Source organism: Prinia subflava, chromosome 2, assembly GCF_021018805.1.
Source record: "Prinia subflava isolate CZ2003 ecotype Zambia chromosome 2, Cam_Psub_1.2, whole genome shotgun sequence".
Classification (NCBI taxonomy): domain Eukaryota; kingdom Metazoa; phylum Chordata; class Aves; order Passeriformes; family Cisticolidae; genus Prinia; species Prinia subflava.
In genome coordinates, this window is record NC_086248.1 from 39,535,131 (window position 1) to 39,552,020 (window position 16,890).

Consider the following 16,890-nt stretch of genomic DNA (forward strand, 5'->3'; position numbering starts at 1 on the left):
TCTCCTCCACAGCCTGAAACTCTGTTTTTTTTTCTAGTGTATCTAGTGAAGGGATACAACAGATAAGCTGTTTTCTCATCTTTAAGCCACATTTTTCAGCTGCATCTTGAGATAACCACTCTGCAACTCCAGAAACAGTTTGACCAATTGGAACGCACACCGGATTTTTATCTCTTAAATAACCATTTTTTCTTATCATGAAAATAGCTTAAAAACCAACAGAATGTGAAGTTAGTTCAGATTCAAGTTGTCTTCCATTTGAAACAAACCTCTGATGAAGACTGGAAAAATGCAGTGTATCCATGTCTAGTGCCAGGTGTAGAAAGGACATAATATTTGAAAATCCTTCATGACACATTCTTCAACTTGACATTTGAATATTTATCTACCATTTCCCTCTCTCATTCAGGAAGCCAAGATAATCTGTGCAGGAGAAGGCAAAGCAGATGCTATTACTTAACCAAGGACAAAAGATTATTTTAGAAAAGATATTTCATGTTGTTAGAAATGAAAAACAAGCGAAATTGTCCCAGAGCCTGTGTTAAGTTCAAGACAGAAAGGAGTAGTAGCACATGAAGAGCCCTGTGTAATTTATATCAATATGTCCTGCATTTTGACTTTAACTACATTCAGATTTTCATCTTTCATTTTCAGAAATATTGAGCAACTAAGACAGAAGAAGCAGTTCATTTTTCACAAAGCATGTTTTAAGTTGCAGCAAACTCAAGAGAATTGGAGTAAGCATTACTTACACTGAGTTCAGCTTTTGTTCTTGATTGAGAACTAATTACACTTTTTTGGCAACATTAAATGTGTTATGCTAGAGTGCAGTGTTGTAGCAAGGGCTGAATTGTGTAACAAATTCCACAGTAGCACAAATTTTTGAGCCTGAAAATCTAACAAGGCTCACTCACTTACTCAAATCTTACTGCTCTGTCAATAAAACTGTTTTTTCCTTAGCATATCTCCAAAGCATTGCAGTTTCACTGCTTTCTGAAGGCTAGAGAATTATGCATGTATGTATGTATGTATGTATATATGTATGTATGTATGTATGTATAGGGTCATGGACCTTATACATCACAAGCAGGTATTTATGCTATTTGTTGAAAGAACAGGCTTGCTTTTACTAGGATCTTCTCTGCTTTTCATAATAGCTGTGTCCATGGTAAAATTCAAGTAATTTTTATTCAAAATTAACTCAACAGTACATTTATTTCAAAAGGGTTAAGAAGCCATGATTAAATGTCAACCTATTAAGAGATTCACAAGAAAAATGGTTCAATTTCTCAAATTCCTACATTAATGAAAACTTTGCAATATAAAAAGGGTTTATTATTGAAGAATTGCATGTGCTGAAGTGAGCTGATAGAATTTATCTTTGTTAAGTGATGACAACTGTGAATTTGTTCCCACAAAGGAAATCTTTAACTGGTGAAAGCTAATTGAGAAAGGCAGAACACAGTATGAAATTTATTTCCACTTTCTTCCTCTGCAGAGAAGCAAAGCCAAGAGTCTGGCGTTTTTTCTTCCTGAAGACATCTTCAGTAGCCTGTTTTACACTGATTCATTGCTATTCAATGTACTTGCTTTCTGTTTATTCCAGTTTCACTATAGCTTTAGGTAGACAGTAAATCAGCCTCACTCAATGTACACAATTAATTGCCTGTCTATGAAACAGGACTAGCAACCTGACAGATGATACTTGTCAAAAAAGTAGAGGGGTATGAGAGGACTGGATTTAGGCAAGGGTAGGAATGGTAGTAACTAGAATGGGACAAAATTTGTTTAACACAAGTCTTAGCATTTATTTTGAGATTGACCAATGGAAAAAAAGAGCCTCATTATTTTGTAAAATAAAAAAGGTGTCTGAACAAAATATTTGTCTTCAGTTTGAACTGTTCTCAGAAATAAATGCCATCTTATACCACCACACCTAAATATGCTTTTAAAATTAAAAAAAAAAAAAAAAAGGTTTTAAAAGTATGCTTTTCAAATAAATAACCTGGGGATAATGCATTTCAAACAATTCATAGCAGCATTTTGGTACATCTACATGTTCAGCTTTTTGCCCCTAAATTTTGTGCAAGAAAAACATGCCCAATTTTAATAACTTGTTTCCCCCTGTAGACATGTCCAATAATTCAAGTAAACTGAATGTATGGTGGCTCCAGCCAAAGGAGAGCCACTGATGCTGACAATGGTAAAGACTTTTTTCTTCTCAGTTTTAGAAATATCTTTTGGGTTGTTTTCTGCCATGTTAGTGATTTAAAGTGGTTCATAAAGTGGTCTGACAATTGTCTGAGCTAGCAAAAGAGAGGAGATGGGCTGTAATGGGCTGTAGCAGTGAGAACAGGGTAACAAAAGTGGCTTCCCTCCCTGAGCAGCAGTGAGCCCCTTCCCCTGCCACCAGGCTGTAGCCCCTACCACTGCCCCACCTGAGCCCCACCAAGAGGGACTTGAGCCATGGTACACTTGGTTCTCATGAAGAGAACTCCTGGTGTGGAGGAATTATGCAACTGAAATGCATAGGTTCGAGCTTTTAGAGGGCATGGAGACTGATAAGATAGGCTCTACCTAACATTCAATTTCTGCTTGACCTTAAGAGGGATGCAAACCCACAACTTTACAAGGGGACGCCTAAGCCTGTGGCATCCTTTAAGCTACGCTGCTGTGCTGTGAACCCCAGAGATTTGGACAGACAGCAGTGAAGGGTGACATGCAATGCACAACTCCCATACATATGGCAGCTAAACAAGGATCTGACCAGGCAGGCTTGTTTCATTGCTCTGCCTCTACTTCATACTCAACACGTTGCTGACCAGTCATGAACTGTGTTTTTTTAGAACAAACCCCTGTGCAATTAACAAAAGGGCATACTTTAGGTCAGAGAAAGTGTCTCAAAGACTCCACCTTTTCACTCTGCCAACACAGGCAGTTACAACCAGCTCTGCACTCCCAGTGCACCTTGGTTACCAGTGCTGTCTGTTGTCCTTTCTCCAGACCCCAATCTCTGCAAGTACAGCTTCCAGCTGTGACTTTACACAGCAGCCCTGGCAGGAGTGACTCTAGCTTTCACCAGCACCATATACAGCTCATCAGCAGTGGGATTCCTCAGTTCCTGTGTGATCCCAGCTTCCAGGTGTGGGTGCCACTGAGTGACTTTTGAAAAAACAGAGATTCAAGCAATCACACCATCACTTCTCTCAGCTTCCCAAAAACAGTGGCCTCATGCTTACAAGACATCATGCATTTTCTATTCCCGTGCAAGGAATCCTTTTAGGAGATAACTGTGGGGTCTGTCGGGCCGCAGTTGCTTCCCTCCAGGGTAATGCAGTACTACCCCTCTCAGGAGGCCAAACCATCTAACCCAAAACCAGCAGTTGAAGGAACCCACACTGAAAGGAGATTTTGCACAACAGTCATAGAAGAACCACCTTGGTCGACTTATTTTTTAAATTCTTTTCCTGGTGGCAGATAAATCAAACCCCACTCCACCCTGCAAAGGCACAAGAGCACCACAGAGTTCTCCCTCCAGCATGACACATGACGTGCTACTGTTACTTACCACTGCTGCTGTGTACATCTCATTCTCTGTTTCAGACCAAGAAAACTAATGTTAAGTTTCTAAGAGAATTTAATCCATGGGATTTATGGCTTTTTTCAGCAGAAAATACTTAGCTCTGCTAACACAGCAATACCTAAATTGTGAAAGGTTAACAGAATTCATTAGACTTGTAGATTGCTGGAAACAGATTTAATAACAGGCAGCAGCAGGGTGTTTTGATTGCAAATAGCACATCAGTTGGTGTACAACTTGCTACAGTCTCCAGTACCAAAATCTGTTTGCACCTGAAGCTCACCTGTTCTGGTCATGCTTGCCCTGTCAGTTCAACACTGGCAACCATCTGATTAAGAACCAGGAAACTCCTGTATGGAAAGGGGCTTCAGAAAGAGCTGTGAAATGTGAAGCTTCATGCAATCTCAAACATGCAAGCATGATGCTTACATGTATCAAAGTGGGACAGCCACCTTTTTTAATTTTTGCATTTTGATTCTGTTGTATGACTGCTTGAGCTTTACCAATACAGAAATAAGGCATTCTATTTTGTAAGTTTAATACACACCTCTCACATAGAATTTTCTTTTCTCCCTGAGCAAAAAAAGGCAGCTTAAAAGACAAGTTCCCTGTTCTGCGAGGCCACAGAAAAATCACATTTTGTACTGAAGGGTCCCCCTGACTAAACTGCATGGGGAGCAGACTTAAAACTCACTCCTGCCTCACAGCTCCAATCTTGCTATCTTGCCATCAGCCTGCAGGAACCAAGCTACAATTAATACAAATATGGTGAGACAGATTACTTGGCTTCACATATCCCCAAAGAGTAGCTTTTGAAGATGTGAAAGCTAAGTCCCTTTTGAAAACCTGTCCTATTCCTAAGTTCTGCAGTGCAAAATGTGCTCAGTCTTCTCATCTTTACCTCAGCAGATGTGGTAGTCTTAGTAAGCAAGAGAGCTCTGCAGAAATAAAACAGTTGTTACTGAAAGGGCAGAATACAACCAACATTTGCACGTGATCTAGAACAGAGGAAGAATGCAACTGCATGAAGTTTTCATAGCAGCAAAGACTGGCTGCAGAAGGCTGGGAATAAACTTAATGATAGAACAAGGCTAGAGAAACAGGACTATGTCCAAGAAAACCTGGGTAAGTTAGCTACTAGACTTCCCCTGAAGAAATTTTCTTAAAAAAAAAATTCAAGCCAGGAATTCCAGCATACATGCTGGAATCCCCCTGAAGAAATTCAATTTTCTGTCTCACCAGGAATGTAATCCTCATTTTCAAATGAGGCTCAGCCTGCTCCTGTGTATTCACTCTGTATAAGTGCCCAAAGTGGCCAGGGATTTATTCAGTGACTTTTGAAGTACTGGTATGATAATGTTACATATAAAAAGTTTGTCAACTCTGTGCCACATTAGAAAAGAAAAAAATCCCTTATAGACTCAAAAAGCTAATACTTGCTACATATTTGTACATTAATTCCATAATAACAAGCATTTTGAGTGAGACAGGTTGTTCCCTACCAAATGCAATGTTTCTATATGGTAGACAAAACCACCTGAGCTAAATTGGTTTCACCATACGCATGGCAATGAGATATGAAAAATTCTTCACACAGAAGTACCTGAAAACGGAACTGCAGGTTCCCACAGATTCCCCATAATTACCTGTTCAAACTAGTTTCTTGAAGAATACCTCTTTCTTAAGCAGAGAGCCGAACAGGAAAGGCATACAGAGGACATAAAGGGATATAAAGGGACACAGACAAAACCATGTTTCAAGTATAAAGAAAATACCATTATTCTTCCAATTAGAAACTAGTAGCCAGGCAAGATAACTGAGTAAAATGTGAGGCAAGATGAGTAAAATGTCCCTTGAAACTGGAAGAAAGGATATCAGTAGTTCTAGAAAAGATGCAACAGTGAGAATGGTCTTGTTCCAGACATCAACCCTAAAGACAGCATTACCCTCAAACTCACTGGAACACTGTAGGCACACACAGATGCAGTGATCAGTATCCTACATGGGACAAGATGGTAGCTTTGGAGAGCTTGATCAGGGACAAGCTTTCCCACCAGAGTAAAGATCCATGCTCCTGGCTCTTGTGAGCCTTGGGCAACTAACACTCCATGTTGGAAGACAGTGAAAGCTAGGCATTCAGACCTCAGATAATTTGGATAATAATGGTACAAATTTTAACATGATCCTGTACCATTAGCTATACCTTTGTAACGCTGGTTTGATGCTGCCCAGCAGGTGGGGCAGGTGACCAGCAGAAGAATCTGTGCTGACAGATTGTGTTGTATCTAATTTTCCTGGGGTGAACACACTTTGCCAGACAACTACCCTGCTCCAGAGAAGCCTTCTGGCCACAAGTTCTCCTGCTTGCAGGGAGATGGATCCCTATATCAACTCTGCTGTGAAACATCGGCTTTCCCACTGTGGATACTCTGAGGAAGAGCTCCTGGCTCCCCAGAAACAAGGGACAGCTTTGCAATCATCACAGCTGTGGATAGGATTTTGTCCTGAAGGTGTGGCTGGGGCACTGAACTGATGACACCAAACATCCCAAAGGAGGGTGTAAGCAACACCGTAGCGTACCATGAAGTGAAACAGAGCACTGTCATGTTGTAGCCACATCACAAGACTTATCATGAATGCAGACAAAAGATGCCAAAACACATATAAAGGTGGTCAAAGGGCATGGTTAAACTGTTGTCTGGTACTGGTTTTTAACTGGTAGTGTGTTTTTAATCAACTTCAAACCATAATTAAAAGTAATTTTAAAGGAAATTGGAGCATCTTCAATATCAACAGTGTCTATACCAAATGCATTTCAGAGCTGTTTTCGGAATGTTACCTTAAATATTACATTAGGATGAACAGTACTCAAACAATTAAGTACTTCTGTTACAACATGTTATACAACAGTATTTTGTGCAAAGAAATCTTAATGTGGTGCATAACTCAGGTGCATTAGTTTCAGAGTGCAGCTCTGTATCCCATTGTATTAGAGGACAACATCCAAAGACTAACAATTTTGAATTTTTATACAATGCACGTTATGTCATCTTCCACTTATTATACAGTGTTACGTACTTCAGAAATGAATCAAACATAACCTTCAAATACTCTGTGGCAAACTGTACTGGAGATATCATGTTCCAACTCAGAGGGGGTGAAGGAATCTTGCTGTGAAATAATAAAGTTGATCATCTTCTTGGTATGACATTTACCAGACTCCAAAGATTTGGCGGAAAGGTTCTTGAAAAGAAAGTTACATTGTAAGCTTGGCACTGACTTCTACCCTTGAAATTCACCTTCTTTGGTGACAGGCATAAAATTAAAGATTCTAGGTTTGTTTTTTGAAGGAAGGCAACCATAATGCATTTTTAAATATCAATTCTGATTATCTGCTGCCCCATCTCCCCAGCATATCTGACTACGTTTTGCAAGAGGATTAACCATCAGTGCAAAACTTCTCACCTACACAGATGTGAATAGTCACAGTATTGGGGTTAAAATCCACCAGTACCTCACAGTTCATGTCCTCCTTGTGTCATCTGTCTAGATATATACTGTGAGTAAAAACGACCTGATCTAGCCCACACTTAGATCAGACAAGGCTTCCACAGGGAGAAAGGATTGTTGTGACAGGATAGGCAAACATTCACAGAAGTCCTTCTAGGGGGTCCAGTTAGTACATCCAGTTGAATGTCTTTGCTACCTATTAATATGAAGCACTGTTCCTCATACAGCAGATGCTGTGGGCTGCTGCAAGAGACTTATGCCAGAAGATGTCACTCTACAAATTCCCTGACTAACAGCACCTGGAGAGGTGCAGGTATTTAAGCTAAACCAGAATAGACTAGAAGAGGAGTTACATAGGAGCCATTACTGTTCCAACACCAGAAAGAGGCCTTCTTGCTGTTCACCTTCTTTTTATTTTATGTTTGATACAGCTGAATTTTCCAAATGCCCTTGTGGTTAACCTTCTTTACAAAGTAAAAATACCATTCCTTTCTTATACAAAAGAAATACAGCTGTTTGTTACATACACACACCTTGACAGCAAGTCCTTGAAAGAACAGTGCAATATGAAATTACAGAGCCAACATCCACAGAGCACCTCTTTAGCTGCAGGCCATAAAGTCTCTGTTGAGAAAGGCAATCTTTTCAGGTAAAATGCTTGAACTGAACTCACGACATTCAAATGGAACAATCAGAACCATGTGACATGCTGTCATATCACTAATAAGTCATATTCTGGTTTATAAACTGTAGCTTATTTTGTAGTTGCTGCATTTCACTGAAGCCATCCAATGTAGAATGGAATTGTTTGAATACATCTCACTGGCACAAGGAAGCAGCCTTGCTGGATGACACATTATCAACTGAATTTGCAGACATGGAATATACTTGAGAGTGAAATGAAGACATGGGTGAGATCACAAAAGGTTTTAGCAAGTATTTTTATGTTAACTGTTTTGGTTTATGGCCTGTTAGAGCTTTTTTGGTTTCTTTAGGGAATTCCAGCACAGTGAAAGGAATGAAGAATTCCAGAAGAGAGTTGACCTCCTTCAGTTCCAGACTGTATTCTGCTGCTATTTTCTCTGCAGTCCATATTTGAGGTTGAAGTTTATGATTATTAAGAAGTGTCAGAGCCTCCACAAGGGAAATTTTGCCTTTGGGAACTTTCTTAACATCTAGAGCTTCCAAGTGGCCTAATTTAGTAAGTCTCTTTTCCTGCTGTTTACTCGGAAGATGTTCATCACCTCCATCTTTTACCTAATTGAGGGAAGGAAAACAAAAGAGCTCAACAGCAGTTCTGTTTACTGTGCATACTGTTGCAGCTAAGCTGCTTTCCTAAATATGGCATTTCCTGTTAGCTTTCCCCATTTTTTTAAAAAGCCTAGCCAGCCTGGCTTCTTCTGCAGGCACCAATTCTACATGGAGTGTCAGCTCCCAAACAAATGCTGAAAAGCTCCTATGCACTGCACTCCAAGTGTTGTATTGGCTTGGCAGCCCTTCACACAAGGCAAACTACAGATTCTGGTAGGCAAATGTAAATCCAGATAACCTAATATTCTGTACTGATTCACTGGAAGGAAAAAAAATCATACAGCAAATCAGGATCCTTCTGATACCACTGGAAAACTTTTTCACGTAGTCTCCTCCCCCTTCCTTTTGTTTTCAAATTTTAGTTTTGCTACTAAAAGAAATTCCTTCTTTTGCTCTGTCTAGAGAACAAGCTTTCCCGCTCTTTTGCAGCACCATATGGAGTTTAATTTCCATGACTACTGCAACATGTAGACACACAAAGTCTCTTCTCTGAGGTCCCCTCCTATTTCCAAATAATCTCCAAAACAGCTTTCGCTTCCTCATATATTAACATTGAATCAGTGAATGATGCTGAAAAAAAAGATACAATTAAACCTTTCTTAAATTTAGAAGTATTTATATAATAATTGGACCCCATAATCACTGACTATTACACAGACACCCTGTATTAACTCACGTGCTGAAAAAACTGATGTGGATGCTTCAGCACGTGTGTGTTTGTTTCTAAGCTATAAAGAATGTCTGGTCTGTACTCCGTGTCTTCTACTTTTTGCTAAAACTGTGCTTGGATAATGCATGCTTTTTCAACTCTTAATTAGTCTCAATCTGTCTCTGGGAATCTGCCACTTCAGGACTCCCAGGCTGGTGCTTTTCCACTTACCACAGGCAGACATCCCAAACATACACAGAGGTGTGTACACATCATGTACACAATGCACAAACTCATCAGGATAGCATCAGGAATGGGAGAAAGCTTTTTTATTGCTTTGCCCACAACTCTCTGTGATTAAACTTCAACTGTGCCCTCACAACTGCAAGCAGACACAGCACAAGGGCAAGTCTGGCAGCAAACTCAGAGCAGGCAGTAGTGGATAACAAACTCGTGGAATCAAGCAAAGATTTGTTTCACTTTGGGCTTCTTCTCAAATCTCTCGACAGGTTTATACATGAATATTGAAAGATACTGAAATTAGGCCTTCAGCACTTCAAGATTAGAGTCCTAACTCCTATAATGAAGTTAAGGATAGAGATTTCTTGAAAATTTCAGCCAGAGATTGAAGAAATCTATTTGCATTTTAAATATTTTTAGACTTGAATACCATGTAAGTGGCAAATTAGAGAGACTTAGGGATTTTGCTAGATGACTATAAAAATTTTATTGCTGAATAAAGCAGCTGGAATAAAGTGGTCCAATAATGCAACATGTAAAACACACAAGCTGTAGCACAATATGATGGGAAAGAGGACACTGAACCCCAGTCTGCATTTTACAAAGGTGTATGCTTTGCCTTTCAAGTAAAAGTTTGCAGCCAGGGGCAATAAGGAAATCATGACTATACAACCCACAAGATTATGTAGAAAAAAGCCAGCACTTCATGAGCTGGATTTAAAAAAGTCTCTGCACTGTATAACATTTAATGGTGTTAAAGACCCATTAAAAAGTAAACATCCTTGTCCTCTACCCTGCTCCCCCAGCAGTCCCAGTCTTTTCTAACAACTCCACAAATGATCTCTGGCAAACTACTTTAACTTTGCAAAAGGCTGGAGAACTATCCTGCCTCACAGGAAGTAGAAATGGGAATTTAGATAAAAACAATATAAGATCAACACAGTGTTAAAAAGGAAGATTGTGTGAGCATTTACAAACTTGTATAATCACAATCTGTCACACGTTCAAAACCTGGGGTCAGACACAGTCAGTGTTATTGATGTATTGAAGAATAATAAAAATGTAACAAACCCACCACTTTTATCTACTGAAAGAAGTAGCTTTTATGCACAAACAGCATTTTTCTTGACACAGACTGTGGTGAGTTTGAAGACCACAAAGCTGATGCTGCTATGGCTCGTACAGACACACTCACCCGCGCCGGTGGATCTCTGGACTCGACATAAACATCTTTGAGCAAGGCGAGGAGCTTATCGTCCTTTCTCAGAACTTCTTCTTTTATCTCTGGGCTATCTAAAGGCAGTGAGAAGAAGGAAGGGAGGAAAAAAGAAAAGGAGAAAAGATTGATCTGAGTCAAATCATTTCCTTTTTGTTAGTTCTGCCAGCTCACCTGTGCATGGCTCCCGCTAATGCATGTGCCTTCTTGGGAAGGTGTCACTCTTCCCACAGCCCTGACCTTAGCGACAGCGCTCCACCCGGCGGGGCCGGGCCGGTCACCTGTCCAGCACGGCGGGAATCACACGCTCGGCACCGCTCTGCAGCACCGCCTCAGCAGCCGCCCCTGCCACCACCGCGGCCACCACCGACTGCACCGCCTCCACCGACTGTGCCAGGAACCATCCGCCCCACCGGCTGCCCCCAGGTCCCGTCCCCATCCGCCACTTCCACCGACCGCCCCCTGCAGCCGTCCCAGCAGCCCTCCCACCACCCAGCCCCGCCAGCCCGCCTCCCTCACGCTGCTGCCCGCCGTGATCGCCCCGCTGCGCCGGAGCCGTCCCGCAGCCGCGGCTCCCGGCATGCCCCGCGCGCCCCGCGCCGCGCTCAATGTCACCGGCCCCGCACCGGGAGCCGCCGCGGCCCCGCCGCCGCCCCTCGCCTCTACCGCCGCCCCTCGGCCCCGCCGCCGCCCTGCCCCTCCTCCGCCCGCGCCGCGGCCCCGCGCAGGGCCCACAGAAGCCGCCCCCACCGCCGGTGCTGCCCCGCGGGCGGGCGAGGCCGGCGCTCACCGGCCGCGGTGTCCAGGCGGGCGGTGCGGTGCCGCGGCGCGGGCGTGGGCTTCTCCTTGCTGATTTCGCGGCTGGCCCGGTTCTCCACGTTGAAATTCCGGAACACGCGGGTCACCCGCCCGCCCATCGCCGCCGCCGGCCGCGCCTGCGCGCGGGGCACGCCGGGCAGCGGCGCTGTGCCGCCCCGGCCAGTGCACCGGAAGAAAATAAACCCAGTGCCGCAGGCAAACAAACGAACGAACGAGCGAACGACAATACAGACACGGCGGTTCGCTCCTCTCCTCACGGCGCCCCGACGGCGCTCTCTCCTTGCCCTCGGCGCTGCCTCGGAGGCCGGCCCGGGGCGGTGTCGGTCCTGCCGCGGCTTTTCTAAAGGCGTGCGTGAGCGGAGCCCCCGGGCCGGGCGGGTCCCGTCAGGAACGCGCTCAGAGCTCGGGCTGCCCCAGAGGTTCCTTTCCAGCCGCGGCGCCTGAGCCCCCGGACACGGCATGTCGTGACTGTCGCTACGGCTTTATCGGCGGGGATAGCGCGGGTTCAAACTGCAGCGAGGGACAATTCCCCAGTACTGTTGAGAATTTGTAGGCTACACAATGCTTTCCGGGTGCAGACCCTCCTTTTTCAGCTCCACCAAATAACCTTTCTTCTGACTTTGCAAAAATGGCGAAAGCTACTTGTGAGAAAGTGTTGAGAAGGCCTTGAGCCATGCATGATAAGAAAGGTAAATGTGTCGACAGAATAAAATTTGTTGAGATGGAATCAGCAGTTCATAGGTTCAAGGAGCGAAGTGTAAAAAGATACAGAATCCTCAGAGACAGGAAGGCGGAGCAAGAGTAAGAGCTATTGGCCTGATGCAAAAAGCGATAAAGCCTGATGGTTCACTACTTTATTCAGCCACGACTGACAAAGTGCAATCTTACAACAGAGATTCATTCCAGCCGCTGCGTGAACTAGCCAAAAAGTAAATCCCTTATGGTTTTAAATTGTGTATGTGCTGTTTGCAGACCCTTAGTGCCTTCTGGGCCGCGAGGTACTAGTTGCGTGAATGAAATGACCTGCAGTGGGAGTGTTAATGAAGGACAGAGAAAAGACCAGTCTTCTTCTTGTAGTTTTTTTGTGGTTTTGTGTTTTGTTTTTGTTGGGGTTTTGTGGGGGGTTTTGTTTGTTTGTTTGTTTGGGTGGTTTTGTTGGTTTTTTTTGTTTTGTTGTGTGTGTGTGTGTTTTGTTGTTGTTTGTTCCTTTTCTGGGAAACACTTTTTTTTTTCTGCCCTTGCATCTATCTATTTTTTCTTATTATTGTGGGCATACAAAACCTGGGGTTTCAGAACTTGGTGTTCTACTAGGAGCATTATTTAGTGATAGTAATTATGATGTGATAGCTGTCAAGGCTACAGTGTGCTTTAATACTGGATTAATGATTAGCTGTGTTTTCCTTAGAGAGAAGCCAAATAGATTTAGAAAGGCAGTGGAGACAAGGCAGCATAAGCATGGTGTGTGGTGGATTTCTGCTCTTTTGGGGATCAGGAAAGTGCATTTTCTGCTCTTGTTTATTTTAAAGACTCTCACAGTCTCTAGGAGGATAGGAACATGTTTTTGTTCTCTGGTAATAAGCTTACTAGTGACCCTGTCTTATTTTAGACATTGCATGCGAATGAATTAAGGAGACAAGTGATACAGTGATAATAGGAAGCTGTTAAAATCTGCTGAAGTCAGACTGGTGAGAAGTTTAATTAAATATCTATAGTCAATTACTTGCTGACTAAACCTGTGGGTTTGAGTCCAGATTTTGATACTTTTGTAAATGGTGATTTGTGTGGTGTGGCTATAATAAAAAAAAATCCACATGGATGACTGTGGTGGTTGTAGACCTTTCATAGGTACTTTAGCATTTCTCTGAGACATATTCTTACTGATCTGTCTGAGGATCAGCTATTGTACCAAATTTGGAAACAAAGTTTCTCCTTCAAAAACTAAGAACTCCCAGCTTGTGGAATCAAACTCAGCAAAGAGCTTCTGTCTTTGTGACACCTGAATGTCATTAACACTGCTGTAATATGTACTGACAGCAAAATAAATTCACCAGAAGGCAGTCAGTTAAAAATAAAGACTGATGTCATGCTCTGCCTGTCACTTCCTACCACTGAGGATGGCACAAGGCTGTTCTTTTCATGTATAAAGATGCATCAAAAGTTCAAGATTTTTATTCTAAAGAATCTTTCTTTGACTGTAGCAAGCAGAAAAACTGAGGTTGAAAACAATTTCTTAAATACAATTCGGTATTTTACCAATGTGACCATGTTGATAATAAGTATCAGTAATCAAGAGGCTGGATGTTTTTTTTTCATATAAAGCATCTGCCAGTGGGATGATTAAAAATTAATGTATGTGTACTCAGCTTAGATAGAGTTTCAAATGGGATGCATTTTTCTTGAATGAGGAGTCTGAATCTTTCCAGGGAATTCAAAAATAACAAATAGCCCATGAGAAGAACATAGACTGTCCAGCTGGATTAATGTATACTAGCAGCCTGTTCTCAACAATGGAGACAGCACCAAACTCATCAGAGAAAGATACAGTAATTCTCATTATATGTGTGCCATAGGCTGGCACACTAGATCTCCTTGTAAATCTTCCATGCCTCTTAAGAGAGAAATTTCTAAAGCTACTGTGTACCTAGAAAGTAAAAAGTACATCTTTGACTGTTCTTTGAATCTTTTTGGTTTTCCATCTCAGTTTTGATTATATGTTGTGTGTATTTTTTTCTTTCTCAGCTAGTTCTGTAGCTGAGTAGAAAATTAGAATTAATTTTTGTATTTAACTAGCATCAAAATCTGACTGATCTATTGAAAAATCCCTTTAGAGAAGGAAGAATAGGAATGTTAGCTTGTGTTACTGTGTGGTACTACTAAAGTTTCTTTGCTGTCTTTACTACTCAGAAGATCAGGAATCAGAATGTGAGTCCAGATGGGCAGGTAATCTCAGTGAAAAAGAGTCTTTTTGGTAATAAGTGCCTAATTGGAGAATTTTGGAGAGGAGGCAGGTGAGGTTTGCTTTGTGATTTGTGGTCTAGGAATGGCACAGCAGTTGACCACAGAGGAAAATGAGGAATGCCCTTATACAGCAGCAGCACAGGTTTATATTTGATGCTGTCCACATTTTCTACCACTGAAACTGTTTTCCTATTCTCATCTTTGTGTTGTTGTTTGTTCATAATTGATGTCAGTCTAAAGGGATACTTGAGCAAATTCATGTATCATTAGGATTCAGAGAATTGAGTCCTCTATCCTGATTACTGGTTTACCAGTAAACACAATGAAAGCATTGATCCTTTTGTTCCTTATCTCATCAGTGTTAGGCAGAACCAGAAAACACAGCATTAGCAAGAATTGATTATGAGCCAAGTTAAAATGACTGTCCTGCAACTTTGTAAAGATGAACTCAAGAGAGATGGACTTACTGATGGATCATCTTTGCCTTTCAGTGATTTTTGGTTGTTCTATTACTTAATTCAGATTATTTCTCTGTTACTGGTTTTAACTGATCCATCTTTTACTGGCTTCTTAAGTATCTACAGAAGGATCTACATTGAAGGATTTTGCTTAATTTCAGTCTGTGATCAGAGTGTTCCTGAACACTTGCATATTTTCAAGGCTAGGTGGCTGCAGTGCTTTATTTAAAGGAGTTTCTGTCAAGTCCTTATGTGGATGAAGTTTATGGCAAGTGCAGCAAGCTTATTGTTACAGACTCACACACCAGCCCAGACAGATCACTAGCACCTTGTCAGATAATACTAATTTCAAAGACATTGCATTTAAATTCTACTGATTGACTGTGGCTTGATATACCTGACATCATCTTCCATATTTTTCCTGTCTGATTGTTGTATCTCAATTAGCAGGTTCCTTTGACTTGGAAATGCACAGTGGAAGCCAGCATATTTGAGAATGAGGCATCCTGATACTGGAATGAATTAATTTCATTAGTTACACATGCCTTTTTACTTTGTTTTTACATTACTTTACACAGGGTTCAGTACCCCATGCTCTCTTCTCAGTGGCAATACTAGTTGAGACAACTGACAGCCTTGTTATTTCTTGTAACTCTCCTTCAGTTCATCCCTCTTGCCAGGAATGTGAGGGTGTAGGAACACCTCCAGAGTAAACAACATCACACAGATGGTCTGATTTAAGAAAGAGAAGAGCTCCCATATTTTTTCTAAGCTGTATCAATCACTGATGGTTTGACTGGTCCACAGAAAGCTACTGGAAACACAGGAGGGAAAACAAAAGGCCTGTGACAGGAGGAGTGTGAATACCTTGAACTGGTCTTGCTGCCAGGTTGTTGGTTTGTTTGTTAAGTTTGCACTTTGCTCCCAGATTGTTTCCCTCCAGCAGTGACAGAAACAACTGTACCAGCTCCAGTGAGGAGGAGGTGAACCAGCAGTGGGAAGAGACTGGATTGGAATGGAGAGGTGGCTGGCTCATCTTGGGCTGGCTTTGTTAGTGCTCCAGCATCACCCAAGACAAACATCATCCTTTGTTCTGACTTGAGGCAGTAACAGTAGCCATGATTTTACTGCACTGCCACTGCAGTGGCTGTCTGATAGTCCAGAAGAGAGTTGGTGAATGGATTCAGAATATTAGCTATCTGTGGGAGTTTCTTTCATGAAATATAACACATAAAAATAACAAATATTTAACCTAAGTGTGCTGACAAGATGCTCTTCTACAATAATGTAATATTTCTCCATCCCCAAAGGATATTTCTATTATCTCTATATGGTTGTAATTTATGATGATGCATAAATATTTATACAGGTGTGATGCATTTTGTATACATAACTTTATAATTTAGTTGTATTATCTGTGACTTGATATATCAAGGGATTGATTTTCCATGTTTTTATAAGTAGTTGCAGAACCAGTTTTATTTATTCATTTTACACTTAATTGCATCCTCCTGCAGTTTAAAATTGTGTATTTGCAGGTGTGAATTACATGAAAAACTGACGTCTTCCATTTACCGATGGGGAGACAAATTTTTGTGCAGAATAGGTAAGCCAAAATGACCTCAGTGAGCACTTCTAAAACCATTTTATATATATCTCAGTCCTAAAGAAGGCTTATATATAGATCTTAAGAAGCTGGAGAAGTTACAGTGTGGTTTAATAGCTCAGAGGCTTAATCAGTGTTATGCTGGGTAAGTAGCATTTGAGTCCATGTCCTATACCTGTATTCTTTTAGATGCAGTAGCTAAAAATCTGCCTGACACACACAAAGGATTCTTTGCAGATTTTCAAGGAATACTATACTGAGATTACACATCTTTCCTAGCTGCTTCCACAAGCCATTTCAAGTTCTCTAATTTTTAAAAAGCAAATGTATCTATACTAGTGCTGGAAGACGATTCTATCAGAGGAAGCTACCAGTCTGCAGAGCAAAGAAAATGTGACCATAGGGTTACAACCTACAACCTTTAATTAAAAGCCTTGAAGTAAAGATGAATGTGCAATATTGTATTACCAGAAGACTGGAGAAATACATTAAATTAATTTAACATTTAGTCCAAGAAACAAATATTCTGAGATGTGCAGTCAC

General features: G+C 41.5%; 2 protein-coding genes across 4 annotated transcripts in view; one reads left to right on the forward strand and one right to left on the reverse strand.

Moving 5' to 3' along the window:
* Nucleotides 1-7,480: 7,480 nt before the first annotated feature.
* On the reverse strand, nucleotides 7,481-11,795 carry NDUFAF4 (NADH:ubiquinone oxidoreductase complex assembly factor 4). The gene is made up of 3 exons (XM_063389691.1): nucleotides 11,297-11,795; nucleotides 10,486-10,583; nucleotides 7,481-8,347 (listed from the first exon to the last, which is right to left on the reverse strand). The coding sequence occupies exons 1-3, from the start codon at nucleotides 11,784-11,786 to the stop codon at nucleotides 8,033-8,035; spliced, it is 903 nt and encodes a 300-aa protein (XP_063245761.1). The 5' UTR covers nucleotides 11,787-11,795; the 3' UTR covers nucleotides 7,481-8,032.
* An 81-nt stretch (nucleotides 11,796-11,876) lies between these two features.
* The window catches only part of KLHL32 (kelch like family member 32), a 141,241-nt gene continuing 136,227 nt past the window's right edge, over nucleotides 11,877-16,890 (forward strand). The window contains exons 1-2 of one of the 3 annotated variants that reach the window (XM_063389688.1): nucleotides 11,877-12,014; nucleotides 16,280-16,347. The gene's annotated coding sequence lies outside the window, so the exon portion shown is untranslated. Of the gene's footprint in view, nucleotides 12,015-12,115; nucleotides 12,255-16,279; nucleotides 16,348-16,890 lie in introns of those variants that run through there. The other 2 variants (XM_063389685.1, XM_063389686.1) reach the window with 2 other exon arrangements.

What these genes read in the sequence shown, in the direction of transcription:
- NDUFAF4 (XM_063389691.1), bottom strand. Translation starts at nt 11,786, where the DNA reads ATGCCGTGTCCGGGGGCTCAGGCGCCGCGGCTGGAAAGGAACCTCTGG. An exon ending in CCGCCTGGACACCGCGGCCG is followed by an intron (nt 10,584 to 11,296) that starts GTGAGCGCCGGC and finishes CACTGCCTTTAG; the next exon opens with ATAGCCCAGAGATAAAAGAA. An exon ending in CCAGAGATCCACCGGCGCGG is followed by an intron (nt 8,348 to 10,485) that starts GTGAGTGTGTCT and finishes TCCCTCAATTAG; the next exon opens with GTAAAAGATGGAGGTGATGA.